This window comes from Olea europaea, unplaced genomic scaffold (assembly GCF_002742605.1).
Source record: "Olea europaea var. sylvestris unplaced genomic scaffold, O_europaea_v1 scaffold1565, whole genome shotgun sequence".
Lineage (NCBI taxonomy): Eukaryota > Viridiplantae > Streptophyta > Magnoliopsida > Lamiales > Oleaceae > Olea > Olea europaea.
This window is the reverse complement of record NW_019233257.1, coordinates 91,934-107,569: the sequence shown is the minus strand read 5'-3', so window position 1 is coordinate 107,569 and position 15,636 is coordinate 91,934. Positions and strand designations below refer to the sequence as shown.

Below are 15,636 nucleotides of genomic sequence, written 5' to 3'. Positions count from 1 at the left end.
TGAAGCAGTTATTAACCTTTGTTTTTATGAAATTACGTGGTAATAAAATTGAACCCTATCGATGACAATCAGAAACGAAATGATAGAAAGCATGTAATGCTCATAAATCTATTGAACACGTAGATAATATATGTTAGCGAATTATTTCATACACAAAATCGAACCCTACCAATTACATTTGGAAAGAAAATGATAGAAACCATGAAATGTATAAAAATCTATTGAACACATGGATAGTCCATGTCACCAAATGATTTCATACGCAAAATACACTGGCAATTCAAGTGCGCGTGTTACTTCTTCGTGTCGAGTTCCTACATGTTTGCCTATTGTGTCCAGAACCACCACATTGGCCACATTTTCGGGTGCTAGTAGACCATTCAGTTCTTGACCTTCTACATTGGGTAGGAGGGCAACCTGGTGCTATACGTATATTTGGAGGTAAAATGTTGATGGAACTAATAGCATCAGGAACAATCCAATCTGACTCCATTCCAATGGGGTAAAGAAGTTCGGTGTAGGAAGCTTGCCAACACTCTGTGGTGTAGTAACAGGAGCACAAGTCGTACAGTGATATACCTTTTGAGCACACAGCGCGGGACGCATGTGCACATGGAATTTGTCGCATCTGAAACTCTCGACATAAACATGTTTTACCTACAAGGTCGATAGTACACATTTCTGCACCTGTGCCAACCTCGAAAACGAGTTCATCCAAATTTCGTATCTCCAAGGCTGCACCAGCGTCAAAAGATTGTCTCAATTCCCTCTCCATTTTTTATGTCACGGCATTATGACAGTTAATAGATGCATTTCTCCGCTCGAAGAACCATTGTTGCATCAATGTCGTAATGTGTTGAACGAATGAGGTTATAGGGAAACTTCATTGCCGCCTGAGGACTGAATTCAATGACTCTGCAATGTTATTAATCATGACATTGTACCGATTACCAACAAAATTTGCTAGTGACCAAGTAGATGGACTAGCACATTCCAAATAAGATGCAACTGTTGGTCGAATGGTCCGAATATGTCTCATCATTTGCTAGAATTCTGATACGCGGTATGCCAGTATTGTACTTTTGAAAAGGAATATGACATTTCGACTAATATACCTAGCAATGAGATTTTTTCTCGATATGCCATATGCAGGTACCGTGGTGTGAAAGTGGGAAAAGCATCGTAATTGCTCGTTAATGCTGTTCTTCCTGTCGGATACAAACACTAGCTGATTTGAATCATCAACAATATCTTTTAACTTCGTGAAGAACCAATACCATGATGCATTTGTTTCCCCATCGACAACACCCCAAGCAACGGGATATATTTGCATGTTGGCATCTTGCGCTACAACTACTAGTAGTATTTCCTTATCCGACCCTTCAAATGACTCCCATCAATGCAAATTACCGGCCTCATGGGCTCAGAAAATCATGTATGCTTGGCCCAAATGTTAAGAAAAAGTATAAGAACCTATTATTGGGGTCGAGCTCAACGTGTGCGACGGCTTGTGGGTTTCGCTCAATTAACACGTGATAGCATAAAGGCAATTTCTGATAACTCTCTTTAGGTGAATCGTGAAGAATTCGAAGTCCCTTCTCTTTACCCCGCCACGCTTTATTGTAGCTAATTCGTACACCGAACTCACATTGTATATCCCCGACAATGCCCGCAGGAATGTATGGTTGGTTTCCATCGGGCCATCGTCCGGTAATGTGATGCCCAATTAGTGCACTAGTTGCATGAATTTGCGCATTTCGTCGAACGTCCAAAGAACATGTGTGCTCAGGTATGTACCTTCGAATCTTAAAGAAGTCTGTACTTTTTATCTTGGAGGCTCGCAGTAGGCAATGACACGTGGTGTCCACGCAGCACACAGGAAGAGATCTGAGATTAGACTTTTTAACCTTGAAATGAAATTTCTCTGTAAAAGCATTTAATCGAAGTCTTGTGTGCAGCTGTTTCTTGGTAAAGAATATCTGATTCTCGTGAATTTCCTACTGATCGATCGACTGAATTGTATTTTCAATATACAAATTCTCTTCACCTAAACCTATACCCATGTTATCAATCATTTCTGGCTCTTGTAGTTTGCATACACTGACTGCGTCGTGTGCATCTTCTATTGGAAAGGATGTGTCATCCCTGACGTGTAGTTCTTGCTCTTCAGCATCATATTCATCTGCATTTACACACAAAACTGCTTGTGTGTGAATAGAAATATACCATTGCAAAGCCTCATCGTCGGCTACATAGAAGGGAGTACGTTCATGTTTAGAACTTTAAATTTTAGTTGAATCCGAAACTGCATTCTGTCATTATTAAGCTTCTTAAATAATTTATGTACAAACTCTTCATATTCAATATCACGTCAGAAAACAATTGATATTGTTCGGTTGCCAAACCACTTCCACTCGTCGTCAATATTGACGAATGTACCACCATAGGAGACGACAAATCTCATAACATCAACCATATCTGCATGGCATAAACAAAAAATAGTATCAACTAATAACGAATATTTCAAACGAATATGCTAATTATCCGCAAGCAATATGCAAAAAATGTTCCCTAATTTCGTTATGGTATTTGTAATGTTACTCTCGACATTGTTAAATGACGAGAATGGCATTAAAAGTAACATTCTTGACGTTTGTAATTGTAGAGAACAACATTTCAAGTATCATTCTCGACGTCTATAAAATGTCAAGAGTGACATGACAGATTTCACTTCACCATATGCATTTATCATCTTCTTCATCTTCAACTACCATTTTTATAAATAATTTATGCTATAATTAATGATATTTTAACTACAAGTGTACTTTCAATTATTATGTAACTAAGTAATGTAAGAACGTTATGACAACTATCTACTAATTTTGACAATCTACCATGTTGAAATCAAATATATAACGACGACTAAGACAAACCACTTCTCAATAAACATCAAATAACAAAGAAAAATACCTTCTACCTAGAAATGAGGAGAGCCTACTTGGCTTCAAATTTATAAGACAGTAAATTTATCGTCATAAACAAATTATTTCTTCTTTTGAAGTACAAATCATAGATTTCTTTCTGGTTGTTAATGCTTGCTATTTCAGGTTTTTCAATTTTCTTAAAATAATCTGTTAATATCTAAAGAAAAGTGTAGACAACTGGATGAGTATGGGTAATAGCAATAATTATTGTGGCTTTTCATAGAAACCATTGCTCTTACCGATATTAGTGTCAACTTGCAAAAGAAAAGTTGAGAATTATTTATTCTTTCATTAAGGGTAAAATAGAGAATTTGATGTCAAATTTGGCCATTTTTGTAAAGATTATCAAAAGTGGACATTTTAGAATTGAGATATATAAAATTGGACATTTTTACAAATGCCTCATAATTTTATGACGTGATTTCGTGTGGGCCCCCCTCATTTGAGAGGGTATACAACTTGACACAAGAGTGCACAGCAAGCAAAGTCCTGTAATTTTGAAAGTAACCGTGGACCCGTACTTTCACATCCTAACCTCATCACGTGCAACTTGCTTGTGGCATGAATCACGCGTCGGAGAAACACGAAATATGAAATATGAAATCTCTTTGAATTTTCCCACGAATCAAATTCCACGCTCTTTTCCTTCCATTAAATTTCGGCCCTTTTTCCTGGACCAAATAAAACGAACAAACTCACAAACATACCTATCTCTGCAGCGATTCATCCAACCATTACTGCACCAAGGGTTCGTTTTTCGAGGTCCTTTGCAATTCGATTCTTCTCTCTCCATTAGATATATGTGTTTGTGTATGTATAATTTTATAATAATTACAGCGATTCAAGGTTCTTCAATATCCGCAATCTTATCCTACGCCCCAGAATATGTGATTATCGAAAACTCTAATTTTTGTCCCTTTGGGTCATTTTCTGATTGTATTGATCTGAAGGTTTCTATTTTGAACTGGAACTAAAGAGTTTTCAAAGGAAGAGTGGGTTTGATTGATTTGAGCTACATGGAAAGTGGGCTGGCGAAAAGGGGTTTGGATCTTACTCTCAAAAAGAAAAAATGGATTATCTTACTTGGATTAATGGGATTTTCAAGTTATGGTGTGTATAGAGTGTATCATATGCCTTCTATAGTGAGAAAGAGGAGGAGAATTATAAAATTGTTTGGAGCCATAATTTCATTGGCTGAACTGGTTTCAGATTCCGCAGAGACAGTAAGTGTTGTCTCCAAGGATTTGAAGGAGTTTCTAAAATCTGATTCGGATGAAATCCCAAATAGTTTGAAACAATTGTCGAAAATTGCTAGGTCAGAGGAATTATCCGAGTCGATTATTAGGGTTTCTGAGGCAATGACTGTTGGAATTTTACGGGGTTATGGGGTTGAAAACAGTAGAAGCCAGATTCAAGAAGCAGGGAATTCGAGTTTTACGGATAAAGTTATGGATAAGTTAATGTCTGGTGCTGGAACAGGGTTTGTTTCTATTGTTGTTGGTAGTTTTGCAAGGAATTTGGTTTTGGGGTTTTATGCAAATGGTGAAACTGCTAGAGGGTCTAATGGGAATGGGTATTCGGGCTTGTCTTCCGTGAAATTAAATTCTTCGACATTGCCAAGATGGGTAGATGTGGTATTGGACGATAAACCGAGAGTGTTAATAGCTGATTGTATTAAGACTTTTGTGAGCACTGCAGTTGCTGTCTATCTTGATAAAACAATGGATGTTAATTTCTACGACGATATGTTCTCTGGATTGACTAACCCTAAACATCAGAGTAAGGTGAAGGACATACTGGTTTCTCTCTGTAATGGGGCAGTTGAAACTCTTGTTAAGACATCCCACCAAGTGTTGACAGCTTCAAAATCGAGTTCTGCTTCTGGTTCGACTTCCCCTTGCTCGATTGTTGATCAGAGTGAAGAATTGAGCTCAGAAAATGACAAGGATCTTGAACAGGCTGTGTCTTCGAGAAAATTCAAAGAGACGATCGGATCTGTTGATTTCCAGAGTAGTGGATGGGTTAATAGTGTCTCATCAACATTAGCGGTGCCAAGAAATAGGAAATTTGTGCTTGATGTAACTGGCAGGGTGACATTTGAAACCGTTAAATCTGTGATCGAGTTTTTCTTGTGGAAGGTGTCAGAGTGCTTGAGACGAAGTCTTAATGTAGCTCATGATGGGGCAGTGGTGCGGGGACTTGAAGTTGTCCAATATGTTGGCGCTAAGTCTTCTGTCATTCTTACCATATGTCTCGCATTGTTTTTACATGTATTGGGCAGCACACGAGCCCTGTTGCCTGCATAAATTGATTATGTCTTTTGACATTTGGATGTTCATTGGATGGGGCAATGGAACTTTACATAGCTTGTAACTTCAAGGGAAAATTCATACTTAGCTGTAATACGTAAATGCAATTTCTTGCGTGAACTTCCATGTTCATTGACAATTTTATCTTCTCTGTTTCCTTTTTATGAATTGTATGAATATAGAGTATGTAGGTACATAATGTATTGTCTCATATTAAGCTGAATCAAGATTGTTACTCATTTTAGAGGGATGTTAAACTTGAATGCTTCAAATTGCTTTTGTGGAAGTCTTGAAACAGTTGAGAATGATATTGTTACTCCTAATATATCTGTCCAGTCTTACTCAAGCAAGTTGTTGAGATTTGAGCTCGAAGAGCCGGCCTGCAGAATTGGACCTAACGGAATTTTGGTCTATACCCTTGGCACCATAATATCATATTGGGAGTGAAGATCAGAATTAGAGCTGTTGGGTATGATCACCTTTCGCCATCCATCTATTTATCTTGCTCTTTTTACCTAATTCAGCTCTACTGCTGAAGAAACTGTAACCCTTTTGTCTTGTTGGATCTTTCTTCTCCTCATCAGGGAGAGTAATAAATAGATTCGCCCCTCATGGAATGGTCAAGTTGGTGGTTGAGTAGGTGAGTGTAGAGGTTTTTGGTCACGAGTTCGATTCTCACTACCAACACTTTCTCGATCGAGCTTATTGCACATAGTTTGTCTAGTGCTGTTTACTTGGCTAGCGTAGTTTACAGGCTATTGCGTCAGCCCGTGCACCCGAAATGTAGCGGCTGCAAGTTTCCCCGTCATTATATATATATATATATATATATTCATTGGATTTTTATGCCCAAAATGGTTTCCATTTGCACTCCACGAGGAAAATTATTACCTGAAAGAATTCATTTCGTCAAGAGATTTTTCCTTCAATTTTATGTTCCACATTTCAAAATCTCTTCATGGTATTGTTGATTTCCACCAACCAAACATGTTGAGTATTTTATATTATTCATGGAAGGGCAAATGGAACTAGATCCATCTATTGACCATTTGATTTTTTTCGTACTCCGTTGTGGCGGGTTAAAGAAATGATCTATTAATATATATTAGATGGGAGAGAATTATTCTTACTGGAGTTCCGTGATGAAAACTCCTTGATAGTTAAAAGATAAAAGGTTACGTAAGTGGTAAATCTACTAGTGATGAAGCAGAAAGTTATACACAATTCTTATCTTTAAATAGCATCTTATATATAACGGAGAAAATTTTTAAATTTAGAGAGTAATTTTTTTTATATACTTCAACAATAATCTCTATTTTGATTCTTCATTTTATATTTTTAAACAAATATTTATTGATTATCTTCATCCTTTACTTAATTTCTTTTATATGTTAGTGGTCAATTAATTTAAATATGATTTGAATAATTTAAATTAAGTATTAAAATCTATAGTTTGTTAAATGCAATCATTATAAAGTACGTATGGAGTGACTTTCTATTTTAAAAAGTAAAATATAACGTCTCTTTGAGCTTATTTTTAAACATTACCCCCTAAAAATAAAGTGAGCTTGACTTTCTACATTTGTAGAATCAAACACAACCTGTATTCGTATTTTATCATAATTTCATTTAAGAAAATTGTAGTTTCAATGTTTTCACTACTTCAATTATTTGTATTATATTGAATATTTTAGTTATTGACATCTCAATTACACATGTCAATTGAAAATGAGGGAAAATAATAAATAATTTTTGAAAAGGTAAACAAGGAGTCAAAAATTAAGGATTTTATAGGAGTGCATGAAAAATTTTAAAGCTTCAAATGTAAAGATACTTTCTATCATGACCAAAGTGCTCTTTAAAATAAAGTCTTTTGTAGATGTTGTTATATGCTTGGTAAGCAGATAATTCATCTCTTGTATCATCAACAATTACATTCTTTGGTAAACTTGAAAATAGTTTCAAAATTTAAATATATTTTTCTATTGAGAGTTGACTTGCAATTTCATCTCCAAATTTTATTAAATGGACTTTTAACTTGCAAGATATATGTTTATTTATAAGAAGAATTGGTTTCATGACACGTTGTACACACTTGGCATTCGCTGGTTCGTTTCTAGTTCCTGGAGAATCAAAGAGACCTTATTCTTATTTGAATATTTCAAAAGAATGGTGTAGTACTACGGCTTTTATGTACTAATCTAGGTGACAATGAATTTTAATTAATTTATTGTACGATAAAATTGTGATATATTTAGTTCCTACTTGATTTTTTCTCAACTTCAGTCGATTATCCAACTTTGGATGGAGATGAAGTATTGTGTTCATGAGTACAGCTATTTTTGTGATTTCCTTAAGTTGCCTAGGAGAAACATGATCGAGAGTCTCGAGATAATGAGCCACGACCATGAAACCCAGCTCGGGATAGAATGATGCTTAGAATCCATAGGCCCAAGAGAGCACAACCACCTTGGATGCAATGTAAATTACATAATTCCGGGTGTTTAAATATTAGAATTCAAAAATAAGGGACCACGTTTCATTATTCAACAATCAGGTATGAATATAATAAATATTACCCCTAATTCAATTCCAACCCTAATTTTATTCTCTCTCTCACCCACTCTCCATCTTTCCCGTCTCTTCCTGTCCCTGTGTTACGTCGCCGCCGCAGCACTCGCCACTAGAGACCTTACCCATTTCATTTCAATTGATGACATCGTGTCGTCGCCACCACGTAAGCTGCATTGTGGCAATCTTTACCACATAGCGTGGTAGGTTTGTGCGAATCACCGTGAGTTGCCACCGGGAAACAAATCCACTCACTTACTCCGACGACTCTTCACAGGCGAAGCACCACAACCAGCGTACGAAGTAGAAGCAGCATTGTATAGTGGATTTGGCGGTTGGGGGTGGTTTTGGATGATGGTTTGTGTGATGGTGTTTGTGTAGTGGTGTTTGTATGGTAGCGTTTTTGTGGTTGTATGGTGGATTTGGTGGTTGGGGAAGTTTTTTGGATGGTGGCTTGTGTGGTGGAGTTTGTGTGGTGTGGTGCAGTGGCTATGTTGCAGTGCGATGTAGGTAGTGGCTATGATGACAGTGTAGGCGGCAATTTTTCTGGTGGTGGATGTGCGTGGTTGGCGGCGCTGCACGTGATCTACGAAGAAATCGTGCGTCCTTCTCTCTATTGCCAATGCGAGAAAAAATGTGTGGTTTGGTGAGAATGACATTGCAATCGGCGTGACTTGGTGGTGGTATTTTTCTTATCGGTGGTGGTGGTGGTGGTGTTGGCGGTTTGGAGTGGTGGTGGTGGTGGTGATTTTGGCCTGTGACTTTAAAATTCGGGTGGTGGTGATGTTGGCCTGTGACTTTAAAAAATGTGGGGGTGGTTTTTTTTTGGGTGTTTGGTGGCGACAGTAGATTTGGTTGCGTCGACTTTGTTGACGTTGGTGTTGGCGGTGGCGGTGGTGACTGGGTGACGGTGGTTGCAAGTGACGGTAGTGGCAGTGGAGTTGGTGATGACTGACTATTTGACCTGTGACTTTAAAATTCGATCATCTATGACTAAAAAAGTAATATGTGACTATTAAATTTGAAAATATGTGATCCGTGACTATAATTTTTTGGATTTGTGACCTATAATTTTTTGATCTGTAACCTCGACATAATCTGTGACTTATCAAAATTGTGATTTGTGACCTCGAAAAAATTTGTAACCAATTAATTTGATGATACGTGACCAATAAATAAAATCTGTGACCTATAATTGTGAATATGTGACCATGAATAGTATAACAGTGGCTTTATTATCATTATTTAATAAATATTTTTAATTAATTAGCTAAAACCTAATTTTTGCACTAAAGAAACTTGCAACCTGGATTTTGAATTGGGCATAGTTAATACCTGATTTATGAATTCTTCCCTTGGAAGCATGCACCATCCACGAACTAAACCCGCATCAGAAGAAAGCCCATTATCCAATTTTTATAAGTGGAGATTACATTCATCCATGGTTTTTAACTTCCCAATGTAAAAGTAAGATGTAAAAGTTTTTATTCAAAAATCGGGGGATAATTTATCTAATTAAATATTAATAATAATATTGTAAAATTAAAGTAATCTTCATACCCACCTTACTCACACATCCCCAACTCAATTTCATCTCTCTCTCACTCTCTCTTTCTCTCGACGTCGTACCCTCTTCAATTCAATGTGTGCACTGGCAATAGTGCACAGCAAGGCAATTAGCTGTTGCTCGCAGTGGTGCGATGTTAGGAGTTTTTAGTGGTTTTTGATTAGATATGTTTTGGGCAGTTTGTTGGTGGGTAATTTTCTAATCGTATCTACTATTTAGTTTGAGTTTTTTGGGTGGTGGTTGGTGTTTAGCAAATGGTGGTGGTGGTTGTACAGCTGGTGGTGAGGTGGCATGGCATTCTGTTGCTGACGTTGGTGGAGTGGGTTGGGGTTTTGGATGATTGCGACCAATATATTGGTTATTTTGTGATCTATAACTATGAGATTGGTTGTTGTTAGTGTTGAAGAGAAGGTGAGATTTTAGGTGGTGATTGTGACAAATAAATTATGCTAAATTGTGATCAATAAATAATATTTGACGTTAAACAAATGTGAGATTGTGATTAAATTTGTAATGATGACTCACACTTTGGTCATAAGTCACAGTGCATAGATCACAGATTGTTAAAAAATCAATGATAGCTTTGATATTACTTGTTAAAAATTGAGCCAGTTATTATGAATATTAAAGACAAGATAATGGGCAAAATGAAAATAATAATCTCAAGAACACAAGATTTACTTGAAAATCAAGGTGGGAAAAGTCATGGGCAAAGACGAAAAATTCACTATATCAAAAGTAAGGGGTTATAATATGTTATACGGGATCTCACAAGACTCTTCCCCGATATCTCTATTGCGAGTCTCTTTCTATTAACCTGGATCACCCTCTGAGTCGATCAAATAAATATGTATAATACACCGGATGTTTATAATACGAGAATCCGTAACATAATAAAAGAATTAATACAAACAAGAGTCTAACGTGAGATGAATTTCTATTACAATAGGTTAAACAAATAATAGAGTATTTAAGTTAAAATAGGAGAGAAAAATTGTCAAAATAGAGAAACCTTTTTTAATGCATCTTTGACTCCTTCAACATATCTTCAAATCTACTACCAATTCCTAATATTCCTCAAATAGTATTTTTAATTAAATACTGAACAAAAATTCGAGTCGCACCGAAATTCTAACAAACCCCATCTTGACACGAATTTCGCTGCAAGGAATAAAACTTATTTCTTCAACAAACCTCAAAAAATTCTCCAAACATAACACTCCAAATAAATTACTCCACCTCTTACACAAAACTCAACTAGGGTAAACTCAGCAATTGCCTATTGAATCCAAGCATTGCTTATCTGTAGGACTACATTGGACACCAAACTTCCTCGAAATCATCATCGAAAGCAATAATATCATCAAGATCACAACTAACTCGACCTGAGTTTTCAATACCAAATTTGCTTGAATTATCATCTTGAGCAACTCGATTACAACCAACTTCATCTGAATCAAAGCTTATCAAACCATAAGCAATTTGCTTCGTCGAACCTTTCCTAAGGTTTAATATCTCATTTCTTCAATTTAGAGATAGCTGCATCAAAACATGACCCTCTAACCTTCCAAAATATATAACTAGGACCTTATCAGTCCCTTTATCACAACTCGATCCTTATGTTGCTTCTCCTTCAGTATCCAAACAAAAATTTGCCATAACGAAAATTTGATGTTTCGTTCTAAAAGCATAATACCAAACTTCATACTTGCCATCTTGAAACAACAAAACCTCATTTTGAGTTGATCAAACATCGCTCTAATATGAAACCAAACTAGCTCCTCCTGGAACTGCAGAAATTTTACTTTTATACCACTTATTAGAAAATTAATGATAGCTCTAAACCACTTGTTAGAAATTGGGTCAATTGTTATGCATATTAAAGACGAGATAATCGATAAGATGAAAATAACAATCATTAGAATGCAAGATTTAAGTTGAAAAATCGAAGACGAGAAAAACCACACACAGAGGCGTAGAATTCATTATGTCAAAATTAAGGAGTTACAATATGTTATACTAGATCTCACAAGATTATTCCCCGATATCTCTATCTGGGAGTCTCTTTATTAACTTGGATCCCCCGGATCAATTATGAGTCGATCAAATAAATAATTATGATATATCACATATTTATGATACAAGAATCTCTAACATATTAGGAAAACTAATACAAACAAGGGTCTAATACAAGGTCAAGTCCTATTACAATAAGTAAAACTAATAACGGAGTATTTGAGTTGAAATGAAATAGAAAAACTATCAATATTAAAAAGCCTTCTCCTAATCCATCTTGGACTTCTTCAAGACATCTTCAAGTGTACAACCAATTCCTACTACTCCTCAAACAGTATTTTCAATCATATGCTCATCAAGAATTCAGGTCACATTAAAGTTCTAACTTTGATAAAATAAAATTGTTCATAGATTACTGATTTAGGTTCACAGGTCATAAATGCTATTATATAGGTACCTATCAATGTCAAAAGGTCACAAATTGAAATTAACTATTCATAGATTAGATGTCACATGTCTTTGTGCACAGATAACAAAGTTACAGATTTAAGTTCACAGGTAACAATTCATATGTTACAGATCACAAGTAATATATAGTTCATAGGTTATATTGCATAAGTCACATTTTAATATCAACAGATACAGATCACATATCAATATTAATTGGTCACCAATCAGATGACACATGTCTTTGTGCGCTGATAACAAGTTACAGATTCATGTTCACATGTGACAATTCATATGTTACAGGTCATATGTAACAAGTCACTGTTGATATTGCATAGGTAACGAATCGGTGTCTACATATCAAAAATCAAAGAGAACTGGTTACAAGTCATTTGATTGTTATTGTAATAATTTCCAGGTCACATGTCAAATGTAACAATTCACTCTTTCCAATTCAAGCAATTGAATGAAGTCTTTAACAAATGAAATTGTAAAATTAAGTAAAATTAATTGACTCGAGATTTGTTTTATTTATTTTTATTTTTTATTTTTAACAAACTGAACCAAGTTAGACTAATCATAACAACAAATAAATATATCAATCATTCTCTTCCGCAAATACATAAATCATTCTTCATTTTGTGCTGAATTAGGCTCTCTTTTTTTTCTTTTTTCTTTTTTTGCTGCTGTGGACTTGTGTCTTTTTTGTTGTAAACTTGGTTCATTTTGTGAAAGTTGGAATCTAATTCTCGTACTAAAGAATAATTCTTAAATTTTTGTTGTTTCATTTTCATAACCCCCTGTTACATTTTCATAACCGAGATATTTTTTGATATTCAATTGTTCTATAAGGAAGCTCTCCCTTTTTTACAACTTAAAATAAGACGTGTTGTTGCTTCTCAGGATGTTCAATCATCGTACACTTACTCATGCACTTCTATATATGGTGCTTCGCAATTAGTCATTGCATGGTGTTGACTCTCATTGCTATTAGAGAGAAGGGAGAGAGGGAATATGATAGAGAGAGAGAAGAAAGATGATAGAGAAAGAAGAATGAGGAAAAAAAATTAGGGTTTGAATAGGGGATTGGGACGGGGTGGGATGAGGTATAAATTAAAATAATATATATTATATATATATATATTTATTACTTGGATTTTGAATGTTTAAATCCTCTTTCTTAAAATTGAAATAGTGTTTTTGATATATGTATTGGTACTGTTCCCTTTTTACAAACAATAAAATCTTTTTCTACAAATACTAAAAATTATTAGTAAAACTAATTTTTAAAATTAATATCTATCCTTAATCTATTTTAGTTAAACTCTTAAATTCTCCATTATAGCCCCAAAATCATGGCAAACATTTCCAAATAAACACACAAAATATCGAGCCCCATTTTCATTCCCAATTTCAAGCACTTCAATTTCCTTTTGTGGTAGCATTAGAATTTTGTGGTTGATGAATATTTTGAACAAAGGAAAGCAAATTGTTAGTAGTAGGAGAATATTAGGTAATCTTTTAAAAGATCATTAACTAGAAAAATGGATTAAAAAACAAGATTAGAGTCTTTAATTTTAGACAAAATAAATTAATAACAGAAAAAGCCTTATTTACAAAAAGGTATCTTTAACAAAATCATTAATATATTAGTATTATGGAGAAAGATATGTTTCATGTACACATGAAGATCAATTCACATCCTTAGATCTAATAGAAAAATAATGATAATAGTAAGAGTAAAAGGATTACACAGAGAAAATTTAGGAGCTAAAGTATTAATATATTCATATGATAGCGGATTCACATATATAGAACAAGGACTAATAGGAAGTATAGAATTAAATATGAATAATAAATGATGAATAATATATTTTATATTCATCCATCATTGACTCTTATCTTCTAATCCATTCATGAACACATTCTTACTCTATGCTCATCACTTTTAAATCAAGAATTGAAAATTTTAGTTCTTCTAAACTACTACTGATGGTTTCAGAACTACTTATTATTTCTAAATTGTCTAATTTTTCATTTATATTTATGCTATATTCTGAACTACAAGATTTATTATCAGATAATTTTATAGTGTTGCATTGTATTTATTCAATTAACATAGATTTATTCAAATTTCTCTATTTTTACTTTTATTGGGACGTTTATTAGCAAAATGTCTTGGATCTCCACATATATAACACTTACAATCTTTATACTTTTTGGGTTTCTAATATATTATAATTGGGTATTTATTTTTATAATATGTCTTACTTGATCTATAATATTATACTTTTTTTTGTTTTGGTATTGTCTTTTATATTTATATTTATGTGTTTTTTAAATCTTTTTTGTATAACTTTTTCTCTCTTATATAATGATAGGCATGTTTATATATAAATCAGAACAAAAAAAAAATTATTTAATTTCATTATTGTTTTCTAGAAACTTCTTCTATGCAATATTTTTTTAATTTATCACTTACAAATTTTATGGTAACACTAATAGTTGCTCCTTTTATTCTAGTTGTTAATTCTACATAATTTCTATTCTTATCATTCCAAGGTAATGATATCTTTCGATATAATCTATCAAGTATAGGTACATCTAATTCTAATCCTGCTACACTAACTAGACTTTTAAAGTCAAATAAAAATGATTGTACATACTTCATGTTGCTTATATTTAATTTTTCTAATCTGGTCCTATAATTGTTCCTCTAATAAAACTAGTAAAATTCCTTGAATTTTCTCCTCAAGTGATTCTTAATCTTTTTCGTTTTTTTTTTTTTAATTTTAGTCTTTTAGTTGTAACGTATATGTCTACTGTTGTCTTTCCTAACTAAGCTTTTATGTAAGCCTACATTTCTTCTACAATCATTTGTACAGGTACATTATTATATGCTCTAATTACACAATTTTTCCATTTAGTTATCGTACTAAGTCTGTCTTGAGATCTGCAATTATTTATATTTAAAATTAATTCTTTATCGTTTGTTATTGATAAGCTACATCCTTCTTCTACCTATCTTTTTCCTAAACTTTCATATTTTTTTTATCTTCCCGTTAATAAAATATTGTACAGGAAAATGGTACTTTCCTTCAATATCTTATTCTTTACTCATAGGTTTTTTTCCCTCAAATTCTTGGCCTGTTTCTGATTTAGATCTTTTATTACTATCACAACTTTTTCCATCTTAATTTTTACATTCATTTGATCTTTTTCTAATAAGGTTTTGATTTCTACTTCTTTAGATTTTCTAAGTTTCCATAATATTCCATATCTATATATTCAAATTCTTTTCCAATATCTTTAATTTCGTCTTCCCTTTCCTCTTCTTTACTATCTTCATTTAATGCATTAATTTTTTTGTCACTTTCATAGTCCTTTGTTTCAATATATTTACATTCTTCTTCATTTTCGTTTTGCTTTATCCGTTGTGCTTGATAATTATAATTTTCAAATCTAATACTTAGATTTTCATTACGTAATATTATTATCATTAGATACCACTTTTTAAAAAGTTTATTAAGTTCTAATCTAATCCTACGTTTATTTTTGAAGAGAATTTTTGGCTAGGATGGTTTTTATACCCTTTTGTCCTAAATTAACTATTTGATTATTTTCTAGTTTATAATTAATAGTGCTATTTCACTAAGTTTTCCAATTAATCCTTATAAATTAATAAATTATCTTCGTCTCCTTTCATTTGATATCTTTTGATCTTAAGTAAATAATTAGGTGT

General features: G+C 33.7%; 2 protein-coding genes across 2 annotated transcripts; one reads left to right on the top strand and one right to left on the bottom strand.

Annotated features, from left to right (window-relative positions):
* Positions 1–280: 280 nt before the first annotated feature.
* Positions 281–775, bottom strand: LOC111376834. Its single transcript, XM_022999830.1, has one exon. It carries the CDS (start codon positions 773–775, stop codon positions 281–283), a length of 495 nt encoding a protein of 164 aa, XP_022855598.1.
* A 2,830-nt stretch (positions 776–3,605) lies between these two features.
* LOC111376838 (protein PHLOEM PROTEIN 2-LIKE A10) lies at positions 3,606–5,569 on the top strand. Its single transcript, XM_022999833.1, has one exon. It carries the CDS (start codon positions 4,001–4,003, stop codon positions 5,288–5,290), a length of 1,290 nt encoding a protein of 429 aa, XP_022855601.1. The 5' UTR covers positions 3,606–4,000; the 3' UTR covers positions 5,291–5,569.
* Positions 5,570–15,636: the final 10,067 nt, after the last annotated feature.

Coding starts and splice junctions, on each gene's coding strand:
- LOC111376838 (XM_022999833.1), top strand. CDS start 4,001: ATGGAAAGTGGGCTGGCGAAAAGGGGTTTGGATCTTACTCTCAAAAAG.
- LOC111376834 (XM_022999830.1), bottom strand. CDS start 775: ATGGAGAGGGAATTGAGACAATCTTTTGACGCTGGTGCAGCCTTGGAG.